This window comes from Eptesicus fuscus, chromosome 9, assembly GCF_027574615.1.
Source record: "Eptesicus fuscus isolate TK198812 chromosome 9, DD_ASM_mEF_20220401, whole genome shotgun sequence".
NCBI classification, from domain to species: domain Eukaryota; kingdom Metazoa; phylum Chordata; class Mammalia; order Chiroptera; family Vespertilionidae; genus Eptesicus; species Eptesicus fuscus.
In genome coordinates, this window is record NC_072481.1 from 12210254 (window position 1) to 12234976 (window position 24723).

The 24723-nt window shown below is 39.6% G+C and overlaps 1 protein-coding gene across 8 annotated transcripts in view; it reads right to left on the reverse strand.

The window, feature by feature from the left end:
- Nucleotides 1-24723, reverse strand: part of EIF4G3 (eukaryotic translation initiation factor 4 gamma 3) — a 270009-nt gene that overhangs the window by 199912 nt on the left and 45374 nt on the right. For all 8 annotated transcript variants that reach the window (XM_054720419.1, XM_054720417.1, XM_054720413.1 and 5 more), the window contains one exon: nucleotides 16177-16252. Coding sequence is in view for 1 of the 8 variants with exons in the window: in XM_054720418.1 (XP_054576393.1) it covers nucleotides 16177-16252 (76 nt within the window). In the remaining 7 variants the exon portion in view is untranslated. The remainder of the gene's footprint in view (nucleotides 1-16176; nucleotides 16253-24723) is intronic.

Consider the following 24723-nt stretch of genomic DNA (forward strand, 5'->3'; position numbering starts at 1 on the left):
CAATGGGGGCCGGCTGGCTGGGGAGGGACTGCGGGAGGGCTCTAGGGCGTGTCTGGCCCATCTGGCCCAGTCCTGAACAGCTGGACCCCAACAGCAAGCTAACCTACCGGTTGGAGCATCTGCCCCCTGGTGGTTGGTGCGCATCATAGCAACTGATTGAGCAGTCAACCGAATGGTCGACTGATCAGTTGGACACTTAGCATATTAGGCTTTTATATATATATATAGATACAAATTATTTTTAAAATTAATTTGGTATCTAGAACATCTGTAACCACAGATTATATGAATTCATATCATGTATGTGCAAGATTAATGACTATTTTTAGAATATAAAATATTAAATTAAGAAGAAATGAGTTTTTGATCAGTTTAGGATAAAACATCAAAGGATTTTACCGGCTGAGGGATATGCATGAGGTAACAAAGCTCTTTAATTCATTTATATCTGCTTTGTTACTATGCCCACAAAAACAAGTTAGAAAATAAAATGAAAACTTAACACTGAATCATTGGCTATTGAAAAAGGACAAATTCACTGACTCTGTAGTAAAATAAATTCCTATATGTTCTGAAAAAGATTCTTTAAGGAAATGATCACTGGTTCCAAAAGGTATGCCCATACTCTTTAGAACAAGATTTTCTGTACACAATACTTCATTTTATTGCCCTCACAAATCATGTGGTGGGTTTTTTGTTTGTTTTTTACAAATTAAAGGTTTGTGGCAACCTTGCTTCCATCAAGTTTATCAGCACCATTTTTCCAACAGCATTTGCTCAACTTGTGTCTCTGTGTCATTTTGGTAATTTTCATACTATTTCAAACTTTTTCATTATGTTATGGTGATTTGTGAACAATGATCTTTCATGTCACTATTGCAATAGTTTTTACAGCATCATGAACATGCCCATATGAAATGGTGAACTTAATCGAAAAATTTGTGTGTTTTGATTGCTCTACCAATTGCCTGTTTATTTCTCTACCTCTCCTCAGGCCTCACTATTCCCTGAGACACAACAATGCTGAAATGAGGCCAATTAATAACCCTACAATGGCCTCTAACAGTTTAAGCGAAAGGGAAGAGTCAAATGTTTCTCCTTAAATCAATAAAAATATATATTTAAAAGAATTATGAATCAATAAAAATATATATTTAAAAGAATTATGCTAAATAAACTCTGCCTGTCTTCCATAAATGGAACAACAAAATCTGGATGATAGCACATCAGTTTATAACATGCTTTACTGAGTATTTTAATCCCACTGTTGAGACCTACTGCTTAGGGGGAAAAAATTTTTTCTTTTCCCCCAAAATATTACTGCTCATTAACAATGCAGCTGGTCACTAAAGAGTTCTGGTGAAGATATATAAGATTAATGTTTTCTTCCTGCTAAATGCCATTCTGCAGTTCACTGATCAAAGAGTAATTTTGACTTTCAAGTATTATTTTAGAAATGCATTTCACAAGGCTACAGCTGCCATAGACAGAGATTCCTCTGATGGATCTGAACAAAGTAAAAAAAAACCTTTTGAAAAGAATTCACCATTCTAGATGCCATTAAGAACATTCATGATTCATGAGAAGAGGTCAAAATATCAACATTAACAGGAGTTTGAAAGATGTTGATTCCAAGTTTCAGGGATGATTTTGAGAGTTAAAGACTTCAGTGGAGGAATAACTGCAGATGTGGTTGAAATAGCAAGAAAACTAAAATTAAGAGCAGAGCCTGAAGATGTAACTGATTTGCTGCAATCTCATGGTAACCAAAAACCTGTAATAGGTACACACACAAAATAAAGAGAAAGGAACCCAAACAAATCACTAAAAAAAGTCATCAGCCCCAGGTGGTTTGGCTTAGCCTGCAGACTGAAGAGTCCCGCGTTTGTTCTGGCCAAGGGCACATGCCCAGGTTGAGGACTCAATCCCTAGTACAGGGGCGTGCAGGAGGCAGCCAATTAATGATTCTCTCTTATCATTGATGTTTCTCTCTCTCCCTCCCTCTCCCTTCCTCTCTAAAATCAATAAAAATATATATTTTTTAAAAGTCACCAATGTTATGAGAGCAAGAGAAGAAAGGAAACATGAAAAAGTATAGAAATAACCAGAAAACAATTAATGATAATATATAACTATCAATAATTACATTAAATGGAAATGGAAAAATGCTCCAATCAAAAGATATAGGATGGCTGGCTGAATGGATACAAACACAAGACCCACTTCAAATCAAAAGGCATACACAGATTGAAAAATGAAGGGATGGGAAAAGGTATTTTATGCAAATTGAAAGAAAAAAAAAAGCTGGGGTAGCAATACTTAGAACAGACAAGATAGACTTAAAAACACATGGGAGGTACTGAGAGTCTCACAAGAAAGATTCATGGAGATTATCATTCTCCTTCAGTATAAGAGTTGACAATATAAATTTTCTTACAGGTGAAACCAGGAAAAAAAAGAATCAGACAAAAAAGAGTAAGAGGTAAAAAAAAAGCAAGAGTTAAGAAGGAAATGGGTTTTAGAAAAAACAAACTGTTTCATTTTAAAATATTATTTTCATCAAAAGTCCAAATTATATGTTCTTTAAAAGTTTTCTTAGTTAATTGTTAGGGGACCAAGAACAGTGACCTCATTATATTGAGGAAATAGAGAAAAGAAAGAAGGATTGTAAGAGAACTGCAACACCACCCATCAAAGCAAAGATTCAATGGATAATGACAAATATAACAATGATAGGAAAACCGTATTATTTAGAGATACAGAGCTAATGCCACAGGAACTAAAATCAAATAAAGTTAAAAGGAGCTACTCTGGACAAGAATGGAGGGTGAAGAGTAGGCAAGGGTGGTTTCTTTTCATTAAAAACCTTTATAAATTATTTGCTTTTTAAAACCATAGATAGTATTCCATTGCTCTGTTTTCATTAAATAGGTGGACAAATTTTAACCAGCTATTTAAGAATCATCATAAAGAAATTACCAAGATAAAGATCAATGTGCAAGGGTGTTCAACGCAGTATTATTTATAAAACCAGACCCAAAGGCCCATAACAGATGACTAGTTATATAAATGACACGTTTAAGGTAAACTGTTCTTTATAAACATCTCCACCCCTAAAAACACTTCCTTTTTTCTTCCCAATATTACAAAAAAATCCAATGATAATGTAGTTCTGTATTTAATGACACAAGTCACGGTTCACTAAAATGATGTATAATTGTATACTAACATGAAATATGCTTAATATGCTAAGAAAAAAATCCAACTACAGGCAGTACATATAAGTAGGAATAAGTATTTGTTTGTTTGTTGAAGTTGTATGTATACCCTGGCCAGGCAGCTCAGTCGGTTCGAGTGTTGTCCCAATACGCCAAGGCTGTGGGTTCCATCCCTGTGGTTAGATCACATACAAGAATCAACCAACAAATGTATAAATAAGTGGAACAACAAATTAATGTTTCTCTCTCTCTCTCTCTCTCTAAAAATAATTAAAAAAATCAATCAATAAAATTATTTTTAAAAGTTACAATATAACTTTTAAAGTTATATGTATGCATTTTATATGTCTATAAAAATATAAAGCAGCTGGAAGAATTTTCTACATATACATGTTTCTCTAGAAAACATTGTAATGGCTGCTTTTCATTCACTTCACAATGTTATTTCCTGATATTTTTGGTAACTGGTATTATTTAGTCAGAAAAAATTACAACTATGAGTCAGTTGTTTGAATATTATATTTATTATAACAAAAAAAATATATATACCCCTTTGGGAATAGGTAACTACACCCTTAAGATAGATCATTAGAAAGACTTTTTAATGAGAAGTTGCTTATAATTTTAAGAAAGAGGGATATGAGCCGAAACCGGTTTGGCTCAGTGGATAGAGAGTCGGCCTGCGGACTCAAGGGGTCCCGGGTTCGATTCCGGTCAAGGGCATGTACCTTGGTTGCGGGCACATCCTCAGTAGGGGTGTGCAAGAGGCAGGCTGATCGATGTTTCTCTCTCATTGATGTTTCTGGCTCTCTATCCCTCTCTCTTCCTCTCTGTAAAAATCAATAAAATATATTAAAAAAAAAAAAAAAGAAAGAGGGATATGAAATTGCAATACACTAATTTCATTTTTTTTAAGTGCATAACAAAAAAATTATAAGAAACATATCAAAATGGAGGCATGACCCTTTGGTAGCAAGATCATGGATCTTTTTTTTTTTTCTGTTATGCTTTTCTCCGAGTTTCATTTTTTTTCTAGCAGGCACATTTATTTTATAGTAAACAAAATTTGCTACTTGAAACTTGGTAGTTAGGTTTCCACACTGGCCTATAAATTCCTATTTAAGCCAATGATATAGCTGAAAAAGCAAGGTTCACATTACCCTCTCTGTTCCTGAGGCCACACAGAGCAATCATCACTGTGATTCTCATCTGCTCAAGTCCTTGCAGCCCTTATGGACAGGGGTAGGACGTAAGGAATACTTATGACAGGACTTACAGATAAATGGCCTCTCAGACAGTTATGCATAAACATTTTATTATATCATTAATTCTACCAAGTCTCACCATTTATAATATGGTTATCTGGTAATTTAGAATTTAGAATATCAACTCAAAATACCAGGAACAGCTCAGGTGGCCAGGGCTGCCTTATAGTATTTAAGGGAGCAGGCCAAGATGGTAAAGATTTTTATTTCTTTCATTGTCCAAAGAAGTGCCTTAAGATTCTAAGGTCCCTTCCCAACTTAGTAGTAAAATCCTAATCAACTAGGAATAACTGTCTTGGGAAAGGAACATAGTGGTACAAGTTACAACACAAATTAGAAGGTAAACTACTGGACATATATACGGCTATACCATATTATTGCTGAGTATGATGGTACAAAGAAACACTGTAATTTATAAATATCTGCATCCCTAATATGTTTTCTTTCCTATACAAGTAAAAATCACTAATGTCATTATTCAGTTCCCTCTTCACCCTGCATTCCCATCACACTTAATGATCATCGTATACTAGGTTATGCTACAAGCTCAGTTTCTTGGAATCCTTGGGGAGTAAGTCATTCATTCTACAATGCCAGATTTTCCAGACAGCTAGAAATGAATCTCTTTAAATATTAAACAAAACTTAATTTTTTTTTCCTGTAACTATTTTAGATGGAAATCTTTAGCACCATAAATCAAATGTAACCTAAACTTTTCCTTTTGGTGCACCGGATGATGCCCAACCAACTAAGCCACACGGGCCAGAGCTCTAAATTTTATTTTTTATCACACAAATTCATTATTGGGAACAGCAAGTTTTATACAAAAGTATACTTAAGATTTACGAAGTGTCACCTGGCCAGCGTGACTCAGTGGTTGAGTGTCGACCTATGAAACAGGAGATCACGGTTCAATTCCCGGTCAGGGCACATGCCTGGGTTGCAGGCTCGATCCCCAGTAGGGGGTATGCAGGAGGCAGTCAATCAATGGTTCTCTCCCATCATTGATGTTTCTATCTCTTTTCTTCTCCCTTCCTCTCTGATATCAATAAAAATATTTTTTTTAAAAAAAGATTACAGCCCTAGCCGGTTTTGTCCAGTGGATAGAGTGTCTACCTGCGGGCTGAAGGGTCCCAGGTTCGATTCCGGTCAAGGGCATGTATGTAGGTTGCAGGCTCCTCCCTGGCTGGGCCGGGCCCCAGTTAGGGCTCGTGCTGGAGGCAACCAATTGATGTTTCTCTATCATCGATGTTTCTATCTTTTCCCTCTCTCTTCCACTCTCCCTAAAAGTCAATAAAAAAATATCCTCAGGTGAGGATTAAAAAATAAATAAACAATAGAATTACAAAGTGTCAGTAAGCCCTTAAACAGTCTGTACACCTTTCTGCATCTACATCTGTGGTTATGTGGTTGGTTAGCTATGACTTCTAGCTACTACCATCATTCCAGTCTGAAGCTGCAATTTTACCCTCTTGTAATTCATTCTAATAATCTTAGGTGTACTTCAGAAATGAATAACAAACATCCTTATACTTTTCTTTTTTTAGTCTCTAATATCCCTCCAACCACACAAACATAACCACACTAACTTATATGCCTTTTTTCACCTGAATAGGTTCTTCTTATCCTTAGAAACACAACCCAAATCTTACCTCTTATGAGATAAATTTCTCAACACCATCTCCCTTGCCGAGTTTCACACTTGCAAGAATTGCAAGACATTCTCAGCCTATCTCTATCAGTACTTACCACACTGCACTTCAACTATCCACCAGTTTCAGCTTTCCCACTGGACTGTAAGCATCCTCAGGGCAGGGAGCTCTGTATCTATCCCTTGTGCTCTGTGCAATGCCTGGTCAGCAGATGCTCTTAAAAAATAAATGTGTGATGAATGAACAAGCTAAGGTTTGAAGAAAAAGAAAAAAAAACCTTAAGAGAAAAAGCACATGGGCTTTGATGGGCTGACAATCTTGGCTTTGTCAAAGTTTGAGAAGTTTGCTTTTGTTTAGTGTTACTGCTTGGTTTTAGCTTTCTTCACCTCCACTGAAATGTTAAACACTTTCTTCTCTCTAATCCTTTTAACTATTCACTAATTTTTGTTTACATTTTGTCTTTTCAGCCAAAGTGTTAGCACAACAAAGTGAACCCTCTCTCCTACTACTTTTTTCTCCCATAGAACCTAGCCCAACACATAATTACCAAAAAGGAAGAAATCTGCCCCCAAATCTAGTGTGGGTTAAATTTTTGTTATTTATTAGCGTCTCCTGAAAAGTAACTCCTAATAAAATGTTTGATCAATTTTCAGAAACACTTTAATGATATTAAGATCTCTTTCATAAAGCTTTCTATCAACCTAGCTGATTACCAATAATCTTTAGTCATTTTTTCACTATTATACCTCTTTCCTCTTCTATGTCTTCAGCAAGAAAAACTCTGACTTGGCCTTGAAATAAATACTTGACACATGCTCCTAATTAATTTTTCTGAACTTTTTTTTTTTTTACAAAATTACTACATAAATGTTCATTGAATAAAAAATTTTAAAAGGCTGCAGTTTTTACAAATCTAAAAATTAACAACATAGCCAAGCTTCTCTGGGATTTGTAATATCTAAAGACATTAAACACCCTTCTATTGAATATTTGCATTTTAGATGACAATTAAGCAACTACTGAATGACACAATGGACAAAGATGCCAATCCTGTGACAGCCAGAATGTGCTTTGAAAAGATAAGAAGAAAATGGTATAAAACGGAAGTTAAATATTTCCATATCTATCAAAGTTTATGTCATCAACTTCGCAACAATAATAAATCCACGTCTTGAAATATTGTTCTGTTTCATTTTTCCTAAAATAATTACAACTCCACTTACTACACAATTACTTATGACAGTTCAATTTCTTATAACTCATTTTATTTTAAAGCGGACCCTTACCAGTTGTTTTGTTTTTTTTTAAAAATATACATATAGGGCTTTGTGAAATGGCTCTGAAGAGAATATCCCAGAGTTTTAAGAAATGCATTTTCAGAGTCCTCTATCATTAAATGACTTGATTATTGTTTCTACTATTTTCTTATCTGATAAATTCAAAAGCCATTTATAGCTGACATTTAACAGAACATCCTCTATATCTCTAAGGTTAATCCTTCTTTCAAAGGCGCAAAATCTAGTAAGCACGTATTAAATAACATTTTAATTAGGTATGTGATTTAACATTTAATGAGCAAATCTACATTAAATATTAACAAGAAATCCTAACTTCATAAATGTCATTACTCAGCAGATACCAAGAAATACAGAAAAACAGACCCACAATATTTAACAAAGATTATATGCTAAAACATATATAATCCTATATAATAAAGAGGTAATATGCAAATTAACCTTCACACCCTCACAAGATGGCTGCCTACGACCAGACCGGCAGGGGGGTTAGTGAGGGACGACCAAATGACTGGACAGCAGGCTGCGTGGGGCGACCAGGCTGGCAGGGGGGTTAGTGAGGGATGACCAAACGACTGAAGGAGGCTGCATGGGGCGACCAGGCCAGCAGGGGTGTTAGTGAGGGACGACCAAACGACTGAATAGTAGGCTGTGTGGGGTGACCAGGCCGACAAGGGAGTTAGTGAGGGACAACCAAACGACTGAACAGCAGGCCGTGAGGGGTGACCAGGCCAGGGGGGGGGGGACGGGGAGGGGGCAGTTGGGGACAAGCAGGACAGCAGGTGGGGCAGTTGGGGGCGTCCAGGCTGGCAGGGCGGCAGTTAGGGGTGACCAGGCCAGCAGAGGGGGGCAGTTAGGAGCATCAAGTCCAGCAGGGAGGGGGCAGTTTGAGGAGACCTGGTCGGCAGCGGGGGGCAGTTAGGGTGACCAGGCAGGCAGGCAGGTGAGCGATTAGGAGCTAGCGGTCCAGGATTGTGAGAAGGGTGTCTGACTGCCGGTTTAGGCCCAATCCCCGAGATCAGGCCTAAACCGGCAGTCAGACATCCCCCAAAGGGTCCCAGATTGGAGAGGGTGCAGGGTGGGCTAAGGGGACCCCCCACTCCGTGCACGAATTTTGTGCACCAGGCCTCTAGTATATACATATACAATTAAGTGCTAAAAAATGGTACTTCAAAATGGAGGGTAGGTAAAACCTTCATAAGGTATCTGTCCATTTAACACATAATATAAAGTAATAATATAAAGTAACAATTGGGCTATTTATACTGAAAATTAGGACCAGAGTACAACACAGTATACTTGCAAAGGGAAACTTGGTCTACAGTAGAGCAAGGAATCTAACTGCACTAACAAAACATGATATGTTTCTATGTTCATTGTTCTGCAAAGAAGTTCCATAGCTTTCATCAGATGATCAATGGTCTTAATCCCCAAATTGTTGAATATTGCTTTTGACCTTATTTGTGAGTGTTCAACAACAACAAAAAAAGCAGCTTCCCACACAGTAAGTGAAATGTAGTATTTCACGAGCTGTAAATCAGATAAACCTGTATCCAAATTACATAACTTCTCTAATCCCCATTTCCTTATTTGTAAATGAAGATGAAACAATATAAGGCATGTACAGCACTTAGTACAGTACCTGTACTAGAATATAGAAAGGTTAGAGACTTACAGGAGCTGTGGAAGGCAGAGGTACGGAGGTTAAAAGCAGCAAGAGAAAAATAGTTAGTTACCTACAAGGAAGCACCCATACAATTGTCAGCTGATTTCTCAACAGAAACTATGCAGGCCAGAAGGGAGTGGCAAGAAATATTCAAAGTGATGAATAGCAAGAACCTACAACCAAGATTACTCTACCCAGCAAGGCTATCATTCAGAATTGAAGGTCAAATAAATAGCTTCACAGATAAGAAAAAGCTAAAGGAGTTCATCACCGCCAAACCAGTATTATATGAAATGCTGAAAGGTATTCTTTAAGAAAAGGAAGAAGAAGAAAAAGGTAAAGATAAAAATTATGAACAACAAATACATATCTATCAACAAGTGAATCTAAAAATCAAGTGAATAAAAAATCTGATGAACAGAATAAACTGGTGATAATAATAGAATCAGGGGCATAGAAAGTGAGTGGACTGACAATTCTCGGGGGGAAAGGGGTGTGGGGGTTGCAGGAAGAGATTGGACAAAAATCGTACACCTATGGATGAGGACAGTGGGGAGGGGGGGTAAGGGCAGAGGGTTGGGTGGGAACGGGGTGAAGGGGAGCTATGGGGGGAAAAAAGAGGAACAGTTGTAATAATCTGAACAATAAAGATTTATTTTCTTAAAAAAAGAAAACTATCAAATTGTATAATCATTATAATTTATACGATGTTTCATGAAAACCAAATTCTATTGTTAGGGGGTAAAAATAATAGATTCCTGGCCAGTGTTGCTACATGGTTAGAGTGACAGCCCAAGCACCAAAGGGTTGGATTCCTGGTCCCAGTCGGGAGGGTGCAGGAAGGCGACCAATTGATGTGTCTCTCTCACATCAGTGTGTGTGTTTTTTCTCTCTCTCCTCTCCCCCTTCCTCCCTACTTTCCACTTTCTTTTACAAAATCAATGGAAAAAATATCATTGGGTGAGGATTAACAAAAAGAAAAATTTACTTTTTCTTCTAGGAACAAACTACTGATAAACATAACATGAATAAATCTCTCAAAATAAGTACCTACTGCATGATTCTGTTTCCTATTATAACTTTTATATAAAAGTTTAGACATTATAAATGCATCTGTAATAACAAAAAGCAGACCAATGGTGGGTAAAGATGGAAAAGAAAGATTACAAAGAGATATGAGGAAACTTTTTTGGAGTGATGCGAATGTTAATTTTCTCAATTGCAGTGAAGGTTTTCATGGATACATACATGTTAAATTATATACTTAAAATAGAAATTTAGAGATACTTAAGTCATAGGTACAGTATGTATTGTATATCAAATATGCCTCAATAAAGCTGTCTTTCAAAACAAAGTATAAACAAACAAATCATCAGTTCAACTGGTGTATTTACCATTGCGGGAGAGGGGATACATTGTTATTCTCTGCTGGGTTTTAGGACAATTAAGTGGGTTTACATCTAGCTGGACACCATTACCTAAGGAGTGTGGATCAACTCATGTTAAATTCTGTCTCTGTGCAGGGGTCTTCACTGACATGTTGACCTACTCAATGCTTACAGTGACTTGGCAAAAGACATAAAGTGTGATTTTTCTAATTAGATGACCTAAAACTATACAATGACAGAATCAAGACTTTATAAAGTATAAGCTAGTTAAAAAGGATCATGAAATGCTACACCATTAAGGAGCAATATATTCAAATTAAATAATTTATTTATAGAAATTTTTCATAAGAAGTTAACAGGATACTTCTTCCAATTCCCCAGAATATAGACTGCTGCTTCTTGTGGTCAAGTCACTGTTTCAGAAAAATTTTTGTTAAAAAATTTTATTAAGTTCATCTCTGCAATTACATTAAAAATACTGGGTCATAAAATCTAATTTCTCTAAATAAAATATATAAGACAAAAATATACAACAGGGTAAAATTTCATAGTCCATTTTTCAGAAGCATGCCAAAAGTTACCAATGAAAAAATTTCAAATTAGCTCATGCCTCCTTAGTTCTGCCATTTCCTCTTTACCAAATAATATATATCTATTGCCCTTAATAGAGTTTAAGAAAATATTGGCTTTATTAATTTTTTGTTCATATGATCAATCACTCTAATACAATTATGGTTAACTAGAGGCCCAGCACATGAAATTTGTGCACGGGTACAGTCCCTAGGCCTGGCCTGCAATCAGGGCCATCTTCCCCAGCTGCCTGCAACCGGCTCCGCCCCTCGCCACCACCCACCCCCAGTTCCCCGTTCGCCATTGGGTGATTGGAGCCTGCCAGCCGGGGGGAGGAACCAAGAGGTCGGCCATTCCACCCACTTGCTGGCCCCGCCCCCATTGCAGGTTGCCCTCTGTGTGTGGGCGACTAGTGGGACAAGGGCCTTGGCCTGGTGCCACCTGCGTCCCCTGCCACCCATCCCCAGTTCCAAGTTTGCCATTGGGCGATTGGAGCCTGCTGGCTGGGGAAAAAGATCAAGAGGTGGTCAGTATGCCTCATAGAGACTGGTTGATCAGTAGTTCTGGTCTTTCTGCCATTAGGGTCAATTTGCATATTACCCTTTTATTATATAGGCCTAGGGGCCCAGTGCATGAAATTTGTGCACTCGGGGGTAGGAGTTCCTCAGTCCAGCCTGCGCCCTCTTGCAGTCCGGGACCCCTCATGGGAGAGCAGGCAGTCAGACATCCCTCTCGCAGTCCAGGGCTCTTGTAGTCTGGGACCCCTCACTCCTTACCACCCGCCTGCAATGGAGGCGGGAGAGGCTCCCACCACTGCTGCTGCACTCACCAGCCGTGAGCCCGGCTTCTGGCTGAGTGGCACTCCCCCTGTGCAAGCGCACTGACCACCAGGGGGCAGTTCCTGCGTTGAGCATCTGCCCCCTGGTTGTCACTGCACGTCATAGCGACCAGTCATTCCACTGTTCGGTTTATTTGTATATTAGCCTCTTATTATATAAAATGAGGGATAATGACAAAAGTATCCTACTCATCTCTGATAAATGATCCAAAGGAGAAACTTATATAAACCAGGCTAAAATAAGTAAATAAATAAAAACCAGGCTAAAATAAGTAAATAAATAAAAACATGTAACACGAAGGCATTATAGAGTCCTACTTTTATACTTCTTTGAGTATCAGCAAAGAACCTACCTAGAATGGCACACAAGGGCATAAAGCCAGAATTCAGACATAAGTAAAATCTTGCTTGCATAATTTTTTACAACTAGCCAGGAGGTGTGTTTGCCTTTCAAAGAATTTAACCAATTCAATTAAATTAACATATGGACACCATATGCTGAGGTGGGAGGAGGTGAATTGAGGGTTAGCCTTTATTTTATGACACAGAAATGATACTAATGGACCTAGACACTAGAGGAATAATGATCTATACATATAAAAGCCTAAGTGACCAAAACGACCAAATGACTAGAACGACTAGTCGCTATGACGTGCACTGACCACCAGGGGGCAGATGCTCAATGCAGGAGCTGCCCCCTGGTAGTCAGTGCACTCCCACAGCCAACCTCCCCTGGCTAACCAACCTCCCATGGTCCCTCTTTGCAGCCGGCAGACCCTGACTGCCCGATCGGGGCTGGGCCCCGGGATGGGATGGGGAACCGGGAGTGGGTGGCAGCAGACGCGGCCCCTTTCCCAGAGGGGCTGAGGGCTGGCCCCCTCCTGGGGCCGGCGGCCAATTTCCTGGGGTCCCTCCCCCTCTGTCCTTCCCCCAGGCTGGCAGGCCCCGATCGGCCCAGCCCCGATCGGCCATGATCGCTGGCCAGACCTAGGGACCCCATCCATTCACGAATTTCATACACTGGGCCTCTAGTCATATCATCTCGGGGTTGAGAAAAGGGGGAACTAAGAATGTCAAAGCACCTGGTCAACCACTGTCCTACATTCAGTTAAAGTGTACAACACTGTAAAGGTGCAGCAGACACTTAAATTATTAGAATGAAAACAACTGATCAAAAAATGAAGACTATCCTATTTCAGGATTTTTGTGTATTAATTAATTTGAGAGAGAGAGTGAGAGACAGACAGTCAGACAGACAGAGAGAAGAATTCGTGCTCCACACATTCAAACATTCATTGGTTGACCTTGTATCTGCCCTGACCAGGGACCGAACCTGAAACCTTGGCATATTGGGATGACTCTCCAAACAATTGTGCTACCCTGCCAGGGATTATCGGTATTATTATTTTTTCTGTGTTTTAAGTTCTGTATAACCTATTTTATTCTAATTTTTTTCACTTCATAATATTAGCTTCATCGATGTTATTTGAAACATCTCTTAAATAATTGGTTATACATTATTATTAGAATGTAATATTCATTCAAGATTTGACAGATATTTCTTAAGTTTTTAATGCGTGTCAAGCATTATTCTAGGTGTTGGTAACATAGTGAGCAATCCAAACCTTCAGTCCTCATAGAGCTTACCTTTGTGTGAGCTAGAAATGATAGGAAAAATATATATATGCTATATATTAGTGGGTAGTAATAAGTGCCTTGATGAAAATGAGGCAGAATAAAGGGATGGAAAATGAGTGGACATTCTACTTTAACTAGGGCTCTCTGGAAAAGTAGCATTTAAGTAGAAACCTAAAAAGTGAGGAAGTGAGCCTTGCAGATTTCTAGAGAAAGAGCATTTCCAGTACAAAGAAGAGCAGTGCAAAGTCCCAGAGATAGCAACATGCTTAATGTGGTCTTAGAACTACAAGGAAGCCAGAGTGGCTAGAATATAGAAAGGTTAGAGACAGAAATCCAAGAAGTATGTGGAGCATTACAGACCATGGTAAAGATTCTGGATTTTAATCTAGGTGTAACAGAAAGCCATTGGAAACTTAACCTTTTGCACTCGGATGTCGAGTGTGACTCGACACGGTTAGCATCGGTAGCAGCTCGTATGTCGAGCCACACTCGACACGTAGTTTCACCGCGGGGGGAAGGGAGATTTTTGTCTATTTTTCCAATATCTTTTCTTGTTTTCATTAGCATGAAAGGACAAGTAAAATGTAAATGCCGTCTCAACTGATGCCAAAAAAGAAAAAATGAAAAACCGATAACGCATGTGAAATTTATTAGGAAACTAGTACATGATCTTGTTGGAGAATTCAGAGATGGTACACTAACTCCCAGGGGTAGATTATTATCCACTAACTTAGAGCAACGTTTAGATGGAAAGCTCCATATAATCACACCTCACCCTAACAAAAAACACAAAGATTGTGTTGTTTGTTCTAACAGAAAAATCAGAGGAGGAAGAAGAGAGACGATTTATATTTGTGAAACATGTGAATGTAAACCAGGTCTTCATGTGGGTGAATGTTTCAAAAAAATATCACACCATGAAAAATTATAGAGATTAAAATTACTCTTTGAATGTATCAATAATTTGAAATATAAAAAAATCCAAATAAATAAGTTTGTATGAAAAGAAACTCCAGTTTTTTATTCTACTGCCACGCTTTGTAAAATCTGGGGTATTTAAAAAATTAAATCCCGAGTAGAATCAAGGAATCGAGAAAAAAGCAAGCAAGTGCAAAGGGTTAAGAGCAGTAGATCTGAATTTCCTTTTAAAAGGAAGTAGCTACTATAGAAAGAGTATACTATGTTTAGGGCGGGTATTTGTGGTGATAAAGTAGAAGCAAGGAGACCAGTTAAGGAAATTATTTTAATAATACAGGCAAAAGATAATGGCTTGCTCTACAGTGGTAGCAGTAAAAGAGATGAGTAATGGATCTGATCTATATTTTGAAAGTAGAATATGATATCTTGGGTGTGGGATGTGAGAGAACGAAGACCAAAGGATGATGTCATGGATCTTGGACTGAGCAATGGAGAGAATGTGGTACTATTTATAGAAATGAATACTGGGTGAGGAATGGGATTTTGTTGAGAAAAATTAATATATGTAAACATTATTTAGGTGAGGAGTTAAGCATAGAGTTCTATCCCTTCCAGCTTAGTGTCACTTCCACAACAAAGTGACTTCTTCCTTTACCATATAATAGCACATTCGCATAGCTAATCAGATTCTTAACCTGATGGATATCTGTGAAATTCTAAAATTATATTGTAAATACTGGGTACATGTTCTTTTATGAGGAGAAAGCACTGTAACCATTTTCAAATTCTAAAAATAATTCATAACCCAAAGGGATAAGAATCATTGCTTTATCATAAAACCTTAAGATTATAATTATTTATTTACTCATCTTCCTCACTATACTATGAATTTCTGTAAAGCACCCTATCATATTCCTAGGAATAAACAGTATAATGAATTAAAGTATTTAAAAGATATGTCTACCTCCCCAATTCTCCCCTAAATTCTCTCAGGCTCACTGTTAGATAACTGAAATTTGCATCTAATTTTATTACCTTCATCCTCTAACTTTTAAATCCCTTCATTTATGAATCTGAACCAATCATTTAACATAAATTAAATCCCCTTCCAATGTTCTTTTCCAAACTTTCTGTATTTTCACATGTAGAGAGGGAAAAAAGTAAAATAAAAAAATGTGTTAAAAAAGTAATTTTAAGAAAAGATACCCAAAAAGAAAATTAAACCTCACAGTGTCCTAAAAGAAATCACAATACAAGGCCAAATGCAAATATTTATGAAAGAAAAAAAAGAAGAGAGACGATCTATGAACCAGGAGGTCACGGCTTGATTCCCTAATAGGACATGCTGATTGGATCCCCAAGAGGAAGTACAGGAGGCAGCTAATCAATGATTCTCTCTCATCACTGATGTTTCTGTCTCTCTCTCTCTCTCTCTCTCTCTCCCTCTCCCATCCTCTCTGAAATCAATAAAAATAAATTTTTTTAACAAAGAAGACAGATGTATGAGCAAATCTCTTAATCATTTTTGTTTAATCACTTCTTAAATTAAGACGATGGGGAAAGGCCTATTCACTGCATTAAATTATATACATCTAATTCTATTTGGGATTTTATTGAACCTTTTGCCAAAAAAATCTATCACATGCCTATCAAACAAGCATTGCCTGTAGTGTCAAAGGCTCACGTGGGGAAACAGACACACAATATGACCAGCTGTGAGTCACTCACCGTGCTGTACACCGCCGAGACTGCGGGTGCGAAGATCCGGTCCTCCAAGGGCTGCTGCCCAGGTCCTCTAGGGATTCTACAGAGCGAGTTAAGGGTAAGAGACCTCAAAAGTGGACACGTTAGCAGCAAGAGAAAATTACCACCGCCAAATGCTGTCAATGACCCAAGCTTTGTCACCAAGGGGTCATACACTTAATTCTCCACAGAAATTGGAAAACAAAGTATTTCAAATATCCTAATGTAATTAGATCAATCTCTCCAAAAGTGATTCCCATGATAAAACATTCCATGGAAACTCAAAACAAATACAATTACACAACAAGCCTCCAAACTTTAGGCCTATGATGAAAATCTACCACCTTTCCTTTCCATAGAAAGAGACTAAGGAAATATAAGCAGGATATTCAGAAAGATAAGACTAATTCATCAACCTGGAAATTGCTGACAAAGGCCCAGTCTTTTCGCCAACTACACAGGAATAGAGAATACAACTGTTTCCTTGTTTTTCTATTTTAGCTGCTATTTTCCCTCATATCCACCCACCATTTTTAAAAAGAGGCTCTCCATCATAGTTTAGTTTAAATTGTATCAGCATGTTGTCAAGACATTCTGTTAAAAGACAAAAGAGTATCATTTTATTTAGCTCTGAAATTTGAAAAATGTAATAGGTTCTTCTATCTGGTAAGGTGATATTTTTTTAACTCTTTAAGAATGACAACCATGCCCTAACTGGTTTGGCTCAGTGGATGGAGCATCGGCCTACAGACTGAAGGGTCCCAGGTTCTATTCCAGTCAAGGGCATGTACCTTGGTTGCGGGCACATCCCCAGTTGGGGGGGTGCAGGAGGCAGCTGATCCATGTTTCTCTTTCATTGATGTTTCTAACTCTCTATCCCTCTCCCGTCCTCTCTGTAAAAATCAATAAAATATATTTTTTTAAAAAGAATGACAACCAAAAGACTGGCACAAAAGATTAACAGCAATTATCTCTGGATGGTAGGATTGCATAACTGTATAATGTGCTTTTTCTGCAATAAATATAAATTATTTACATACTAATTTCAATGTATTTTTAAAAGAACGACTATGTAAATGTAGTAAACCCAAAATGAGAGAATCCTTCCTTCATTGTAACTAATATTTAATACTACTCACACTAATACTTCTCACACTATGTTCCTTTCTAATTCAATGAAACAAGTTTGAAAGACAGAGTGACAGCTGCAGATAATTTTATATGAATGATCACAAGTTGCAGAAGTCTGAAAGAATCATTAAAAGTGAAATTCTTTATATCTAAATAGCAACAGTTTACTGAGGTGAGAGAAAAAACAAAATGAAATGAAATCCTATGCTTTAGTCATTCAAAATTAATAACCCTATAACAGTCTCTCGACAGTTCTTTAAACTAGCCACCTCAGGCCACAATTCAATGCACTGCCAATGCACCCCCATGCATGAAGAACTGATTTAAATGCCACATTGAGAAATAACAAAGCTAAAGCAGGTCATTAATAAACTGCTTCGCCCTGGCCGGTTTGGCTCAGTGGATGGAGCGTCGGCCTGCGGACTGAGGGGTCTCGGGTTCGATTCCGGTCAAGAACGTGTGCCTCAGTTGCGGGCACACCCCCAGTAGGACGTGTGCAGGAGGCAGCTGATCGATGTTTCTCTCTCTACGATGTTTCTGACTCTCTATCCCTCTCCCTTCCTCTCTGTAAAAAATCAATAAAATATTTTTTAAAAATAAATAAAATAAAATAAAATAAACTGCTTCATCCAAACTATATATATGTTTGCAATGCAGAAACATAAGCCTAACAAGTTTCAGGATACAAGTCCTTGTCAATTATTTCAGAAATAAGATTACCTTTAGCTGAAATAAAACTTCCTTTGAATTATAGTTCTGCATGGTGGTCACATGAATAACGAAAAAATATGAGGCTATTCTTTCTTCTGCAAAGCCAACTGCTATTGCTTTTTCTAGCTAAAGCTCTCTATGTGAGAGTAAGTTCTCAAATGAGTTATCAGTACTATGGCCCCAAAAGCTGAACCACGCCACTTAAGGGAAGGTTAGGGCTTCTGATTACTATTAGTTACTTCATTGGCAAACAATATTTAATTGTAAGATTTCTAAAGAGACAATCATGTATTTGGCCAATAATCCAGTTAATAAACATTCTTTTTCCTTGGCAACAGATAAAGAACATTGATTTCATTTGCTTCACTCTCTGAAAACGACCAACAGAATATTGTGTGGGACTGATAATGAACTGTTTCTTGAAAGAACATTTAGATAAAAATAATTATTTTAAAACAAAAACATAGTCCTATAAGAAGAAAACTAAAAATTGAAGTCAGAAGATCTGAATCTAAAGTGTACTACAACATAACCAACCAGGATACCTTTACTGACTCATTTTATAGTACTCTGTAAAATGAGGTTCAGCAAGATGAAGTAGGTTACCCAAGTTACAAGGCTAAGTACCAGGCCAGGTCTCCCTATATTCCAAAGACCGTGCTCTTCTATTACATCAGTGTGTACAAGGGCAGAATACTTATACTATATGTAAAAAAAAAAAAAAAAAAAACTGATCAAAATATGGCTGCCCCTATGTATAGGACAAAACTAAATTAGTATTTCATCTCATAAAAGAGTCAATGGAGTGTGGCTCTAAAACTGAAAAGTCCCAAATTCTTGGCCCAAGTTGAATCATTTTCCCAATGGCAAATGACTACTCACTATTACAGATGGGAAAGGTAATGCAAAGAAAACAAGGAAGCTTATTTTACAGAGCAATATTCTCCTTTAATCTTAGTGGTTATGGCTGCACATCTTCATAAGTATGATAAAATCACTGAATTATACAATTGAATACTGTAAATTATATATGTGAATTATATATTAATTTTAAAATAACAATATTTTAGTCATTTGCAACTTGGCTGGTTATCACCGTTTCCACTTAAAAAACCCACATAAATCATATGAAATAGGCACTGCTAGGCATTTTCTCCAAAAACAGGTCAATTCCAAGAATTTGCATGCATGTAGAGTTCTTAGACTACAGCATACTTCCTCCTAATTCTGCCAGCCCTTAAGCTTATTACCAGCTCTCACTAACCTCTGTGTCTCAAGCATACATCATTGGACACTCATTTCCCTTTGAGCTCAGGGTAACAAACAAATAGCTTCTCACAGCACCACTTGAATTCAATCAATGAGCAGTGTAATATGCAGTGTAATATGCTCCAAAACACATTTTTATTTCTAAAACCTCATGACTGAAATACAGTAGCACAACCACTTGACACTTCTGGTTCAAATTGCTGAATTACATATCATTAGGAAATATAAGGAAAATCATTAACAAGATTAGACAGTAGTATGTAACAACTGAATTAAGACTAACTAGAAATATGAATGCAAAAAAATTCTAATTCTACACACTTTTTCTAAAAAAAAATTAAGACAACTTTCAGAATTAAATAAAATTTGAAGTTTAAAGAGAATTAAAGTACAATAGACTTTAAATGGATTATTAAAGTACTCACTATATACTCTACACATTAAATGTCAATTAGGCTGACAAAAAAATTTCAGCAACCAAATTTCATCAGAGAAATCCAGAATCTCTGGGGAGATTACATAATGATCTGAATGTTTCCTAGTTATACCATGAAGGAAAGAGGGGACCAATTTTTTTTTTTTTTAAGCACAGATGTTTACTGAAATTTCATGAATGATAAACTCTCCTGAGGAGAGTTTTGGATCGATGGCAATCATAACTGACCTTGGGTTTGACTCGTAGTCAGTAACTCCTCAAAAGGTAGATTTTGACAAGTTAGAAAGCAAGTAGTGAAAGTCCAGAGTAATCTTCCTCCAACTCGCTGAAACACTTATGCTCCATTTACAACTCCCAGCTGAATGTTCCTAAACTTTGCCCCACTCCACTACAAGAAAAGCTATTATCCCAATGCTCAGCATAAGCAATATTCTTAAAGTGACAGCCTCAAGTTATCACTGCCTCAGTGAAAGGGAAAGTGAAAGTACAAACCCATTTTGCCTACTGCTTTAGAGAAGACACAGGCAACTGATTTCAGGAGATGAAAACAAATGAATGAAAAATATATTTTTCTGCAGTATGTCTTCTTTAAGCTTTAGGGCAATATAGTAATGTCAGTCAATTTATGCCTTCTCCACTTTCTCCTCCTTTCTACGTAGTTTTTGATAATGAAAAAGGAAATTATGTAACATAAAAATAAGGGCAGAATTTCAAAACTATACCCTATTTCACAAAGATACTATACATGACTTCTCAAAAGAAACAGTATTTAAAATACAGTTGCTTTGGGAATAGCTACAATCCCTTTAATATTATCAGTTCTGACTCATTAGGGATATGTCTTATAAAAATTAACTCGAAATGGATAAAGGCCTAAAGGTAGAGGCTAAAACTGTAAATTTTTAGTAGTAAACAGGATAAATCTGCATAATCTCAAATTTGGCAAGAGATTGTTAGATATGTCATCAAAAGCAACAGCAACAACAAAAAGAGATAAAGTGTACTTCAACAGTTAAAAACTTTTGTGCATCAAAAGACACCATAGCATCAAGAAAGTGAAAAAAACAACTCATAGAACGGGGGTAAATATTTGCAAATCATGTCTGGGATTTGTATGCAGAATATACAAAGATTTCCTACATCTGAATAATAAAAAACACAAAAATGCAATCTGTTCCATATCTGACAAAATTCTAAAAGATCATGATTGATCTTTGCCACTTCAGTTAATTTATACACAGAATTTCTCTGTTATGAAACTTCCTAATTCTGATTTAACTGTTCTCCCCAAGGTGAGCAGCTTCTCAGATTAACTTAACAGTTTTCATCTCAAAGTAGTTTACATGGAAAAGTGTCCAAAAGAGGAAACTGCTTTTCTTATTTACATCTGACCAACTAGTGCCGCTAGCTAAATTAATTCACGCAACTGCCACATGCCAAAAGTCAGGTTACTGAAAATACTTGTTCCCACCATGCCAACTATCAAGGAGACTGATGGGGAAAATCAATACCATTTTATTAGTACTACGTATCTCCAAAGCAGCCCCCACCTAGTTTTTGAGTAAATCTAATTTCCCCTGAAGAATATGATCTGATGAATACCAATCTAATCTAATAATAGACAAATATGCAAATTGACCGCACCTTCGCTACACCTAAGCCACGCCCACCAGCCAAGCCACGCCCACCAACCAATCAGGACGAGTATGCAAATTGCCCCAACAAAGATGGCGGCTGATTTGCATATCAAGACAGTGTCGAAAGAAGCCAAGAGCTGCAAAGGGGAGTAAAGCTTCGAAGAAGCAAGCAAGCCAGGGGGGCGGGGGGAGGAGAAGGGGGGAGCGAAGTCAGGGCCGTGGGCGAAGGGAAACGAAGGCGGGCTGGAGGAGAAGGCGGGGCCGGCAGCAAGGGCGGAGCGGAGGCGGGGCCAGGGGCGAAGGGAAACGCGGGCGGGCGGAGGAGAAGGTGAGGCGGGTGATAAAGGCGGGGCGGAGGCGGGGCCGGGAGCGAAGGGAAACGAGGGCGGGCTGGAGGAGAAGGCGGGGCCAGTGACAAGGGCGGGGCGGAGGCGGGGCCGGGGGCGGAGGCGGGGCCGGGGGCGAAGGGAAAAGCAGGCGGGCCGGAGGAGAAGGTGAGGCGGGCGGCAAGGGCGGGGCGGGGCGGAGGCGGGCGACAATGGCGGAGCAAAGGGAAACGCGGGCGGGCTGGAGGAAAAGGCGGGGCCGGTGACAAGGGCGGGGCGGAGGCGGGGCCGGGGGCGAAGGGAAACGCGGGCGGGCGGGAGGAGAAGGTGAGGCGGGTGATAAAGGCGGGGCGGAGGCGGGGCCGGGAGCAAAGGGAAACGAGGGCGGGCTGGAGGAGAAGGCGGGGCCAGTGACAAGGGCGGGGCGGAGGCGGGGCCGGGGGCGGAGGCGGGGCCAGGGGACGAAGGGAAAAGCAGGCGGGCCGGAGGAGAAGGTGAGGCGGGCGGCAAGGGCGGGGCGGGGCGGAGGCGGGCGACAATGGCGGAGCAAAGGGAAATGCGGGCGGGCTGGAGGAGAAGGTGAGGCGGGTGATAAAGGCGGGGCGGAGGCGGGGCCGGGGGCGGAGGCGGGGCCGGGGGCGAAGGGAAAAGCAGGCGGGCCGGAGGAGAAGGCGAGGCGGGCGGCAAGGGCGGGGCGAAGGGAAACGCGGGAGGGCTGGAGGAGAAGGTGAGGTGGTGATAAAGGCGGAGCGGAGGCGGGGCCGGGGGCGAAGGGAAATGCGGGAGGGCCGGAGGAGAAGGCGAGGCGGGCGGCAAGGGAGGAACGGAGGCGGGGTAGAGTGCAGCAGGAAATCCCATTGCAGGAATTTTCCTGCAACGGGAAAGCTAGTGGCAATATAAAACACCAACCATCACAACTTAGAAAACATAATTCTCTTCCTTCTGTACTCATCATTCTTAATATCAAAGTACACTAGAAACATTTTTGTCACTCCATCTACTTACAAATTCACAGCCAATAAAAACTGCAAAGTATTCTATAAGTCCATTTCACCGCTCCCCCCCACACACACCCAGAGCCACCCATGAGAGCAGGTCCTCTAGTGATACCTAAAGCACATATTAGAGGATGAAAGTCAACTTTCCATCATGAAACAAAAGATTAGACTAGATTATCTTTAGATTTTGGTTAAAATACCAACCAAAAAATGCAAACTTTTACATCACCATAATTAACTTGTATTTTTTCACTTTCAGTGTTCAATAAAAATGTCCTAACCAAAAAAAAAAAAAAAAAATCCTACAAACTATCACAACTCTAAACATAATTTCTTAGGATACAGACCCATGTTAAGTCAATGTTATTTTCTTTGTTGATTCTGAGATATGAAAATAACTACAGGCAATGTTTTCCTTTCTCCCTCTAGACACACCCAATTCAAGGAAGAAGCTTTCTTTTAAAACAGCAGTGTTTCTTTTCAGCATAAAATTCTAAAAGAAAAGTATCTATAATAATAAAAGCATAATATGCTAATTAGACCGGACAGCCGAACAACCTTCTGGGCATCCTTCCGGACGAAGCTGCTGCGGCAGGGGCCAAGGCAGAGGCGGTTAGGGGCGATCAGGCAGGCAGGCAAGCAGTTAGGGGCGATCAGGCAGGCAGGCAGGCAGAGTGGTTAGGGGTGATCAGGCAGGCAGGTGAGTGGTTAGGGGCGATCAGGCAGGCATGTAGAGGCGGTTAGGGGCGATCAGGCAGGCAGGAGAGCAGTTAGGGATGATCAGGCAGGCAGGAGAGCAGTTAGGGATGATCAGGCAGGCAAGCAGGTGAGCAGTTAGGAGCTATCAGGCAGGCAGGCGAGAGGTTAGGAGCCAGTGGTCCTGGATTGGGAGAGGGATGTCTGACTGCCGGTTTAGGCGTGATTCCACAGGGATCCCTGTGGGATCGGGCCTAAACCAGCAGTCGGACATCTCCCGAGGGGTTCCGGATTACGAGAGGGCGCAGGCCTGGCTAAGGAACCTCCCTCCCCCGTGCACGAATTTCATGCACTGGGCCTCTAGTGTTATTCCAAAAATACAGGCCAATGTAATCACCATGTATCCAGTGTCACGTGTATAAATTTAAGAGAATCTTCCAAAAATGTTTTTAAAATAATCAAATGTGGCAGGCTTATAAAGACATTTTAAAATAAACTGGAGCAGTAAGATCAGAAAGGTACAAATATATGAAAAACTTTAAAAGAACAAAAGAGCAAAGGAAAGCCAAAACTGGTTTGGCTCAGTGGATAGAGCGTCAGCCTGCAGACTGAAAGGTCCCAGGTTCGATTCCGGTCAAGGGCATATACCTTGGTTGCGGGGAGGCAGCCGATTGATGTTTCTCTCTCATCGATGTTTCTAACTCTCTATCCCTCTCCCTTCCTCTCTGTAAAAAAATCAATAAAATATATATTAAAAAAAAAAAAAAAAGAGCAAAGGAAAAAGTGTTTTGAAATACAATATAATGTATACCAACAACCTTCTGTTCTTATTTTTCTAACTAGAGGCCCGGTGCATGAAAATTCATGCACTGGAGGGGGGATCCCTCAGCCTGGCCTGCCCCCTCTCACAGTCCAGGAGCCCTCAGGGGTGTATGAGATGACCCGGTGATCAGGGGAAGGCAACGCCCCCATCACACCTCTGCTGCTGCCACTGCTGGCAGCTCAAGCCTCGGCCAGCCCTGGTTACCTGAGCCTCGGGCAGTCCTGAGCAGCTGGGCAGATGCCATCAGAGGCTTGCCTGCACCTCAGGCTGGCCCTGGGCGGCTGGGGGGCTGAGGGGACTGGGGGACTCCGGAGGCAGGCACTCGGCGGGGCTGAAAGGACTGGGCGCCGCCATCTTTGAGGGCATGGCAGTCAATTAGCATATTCCCTCCTTATTGACTGTGGGTGCCACCATCTTTGTGAGGATGTGATGGTCAATTAGCATATTCCCTCTTTATTAGATAGGATTACAACCTTCTCAAGCCCAAGGAGCTCATTATGACATG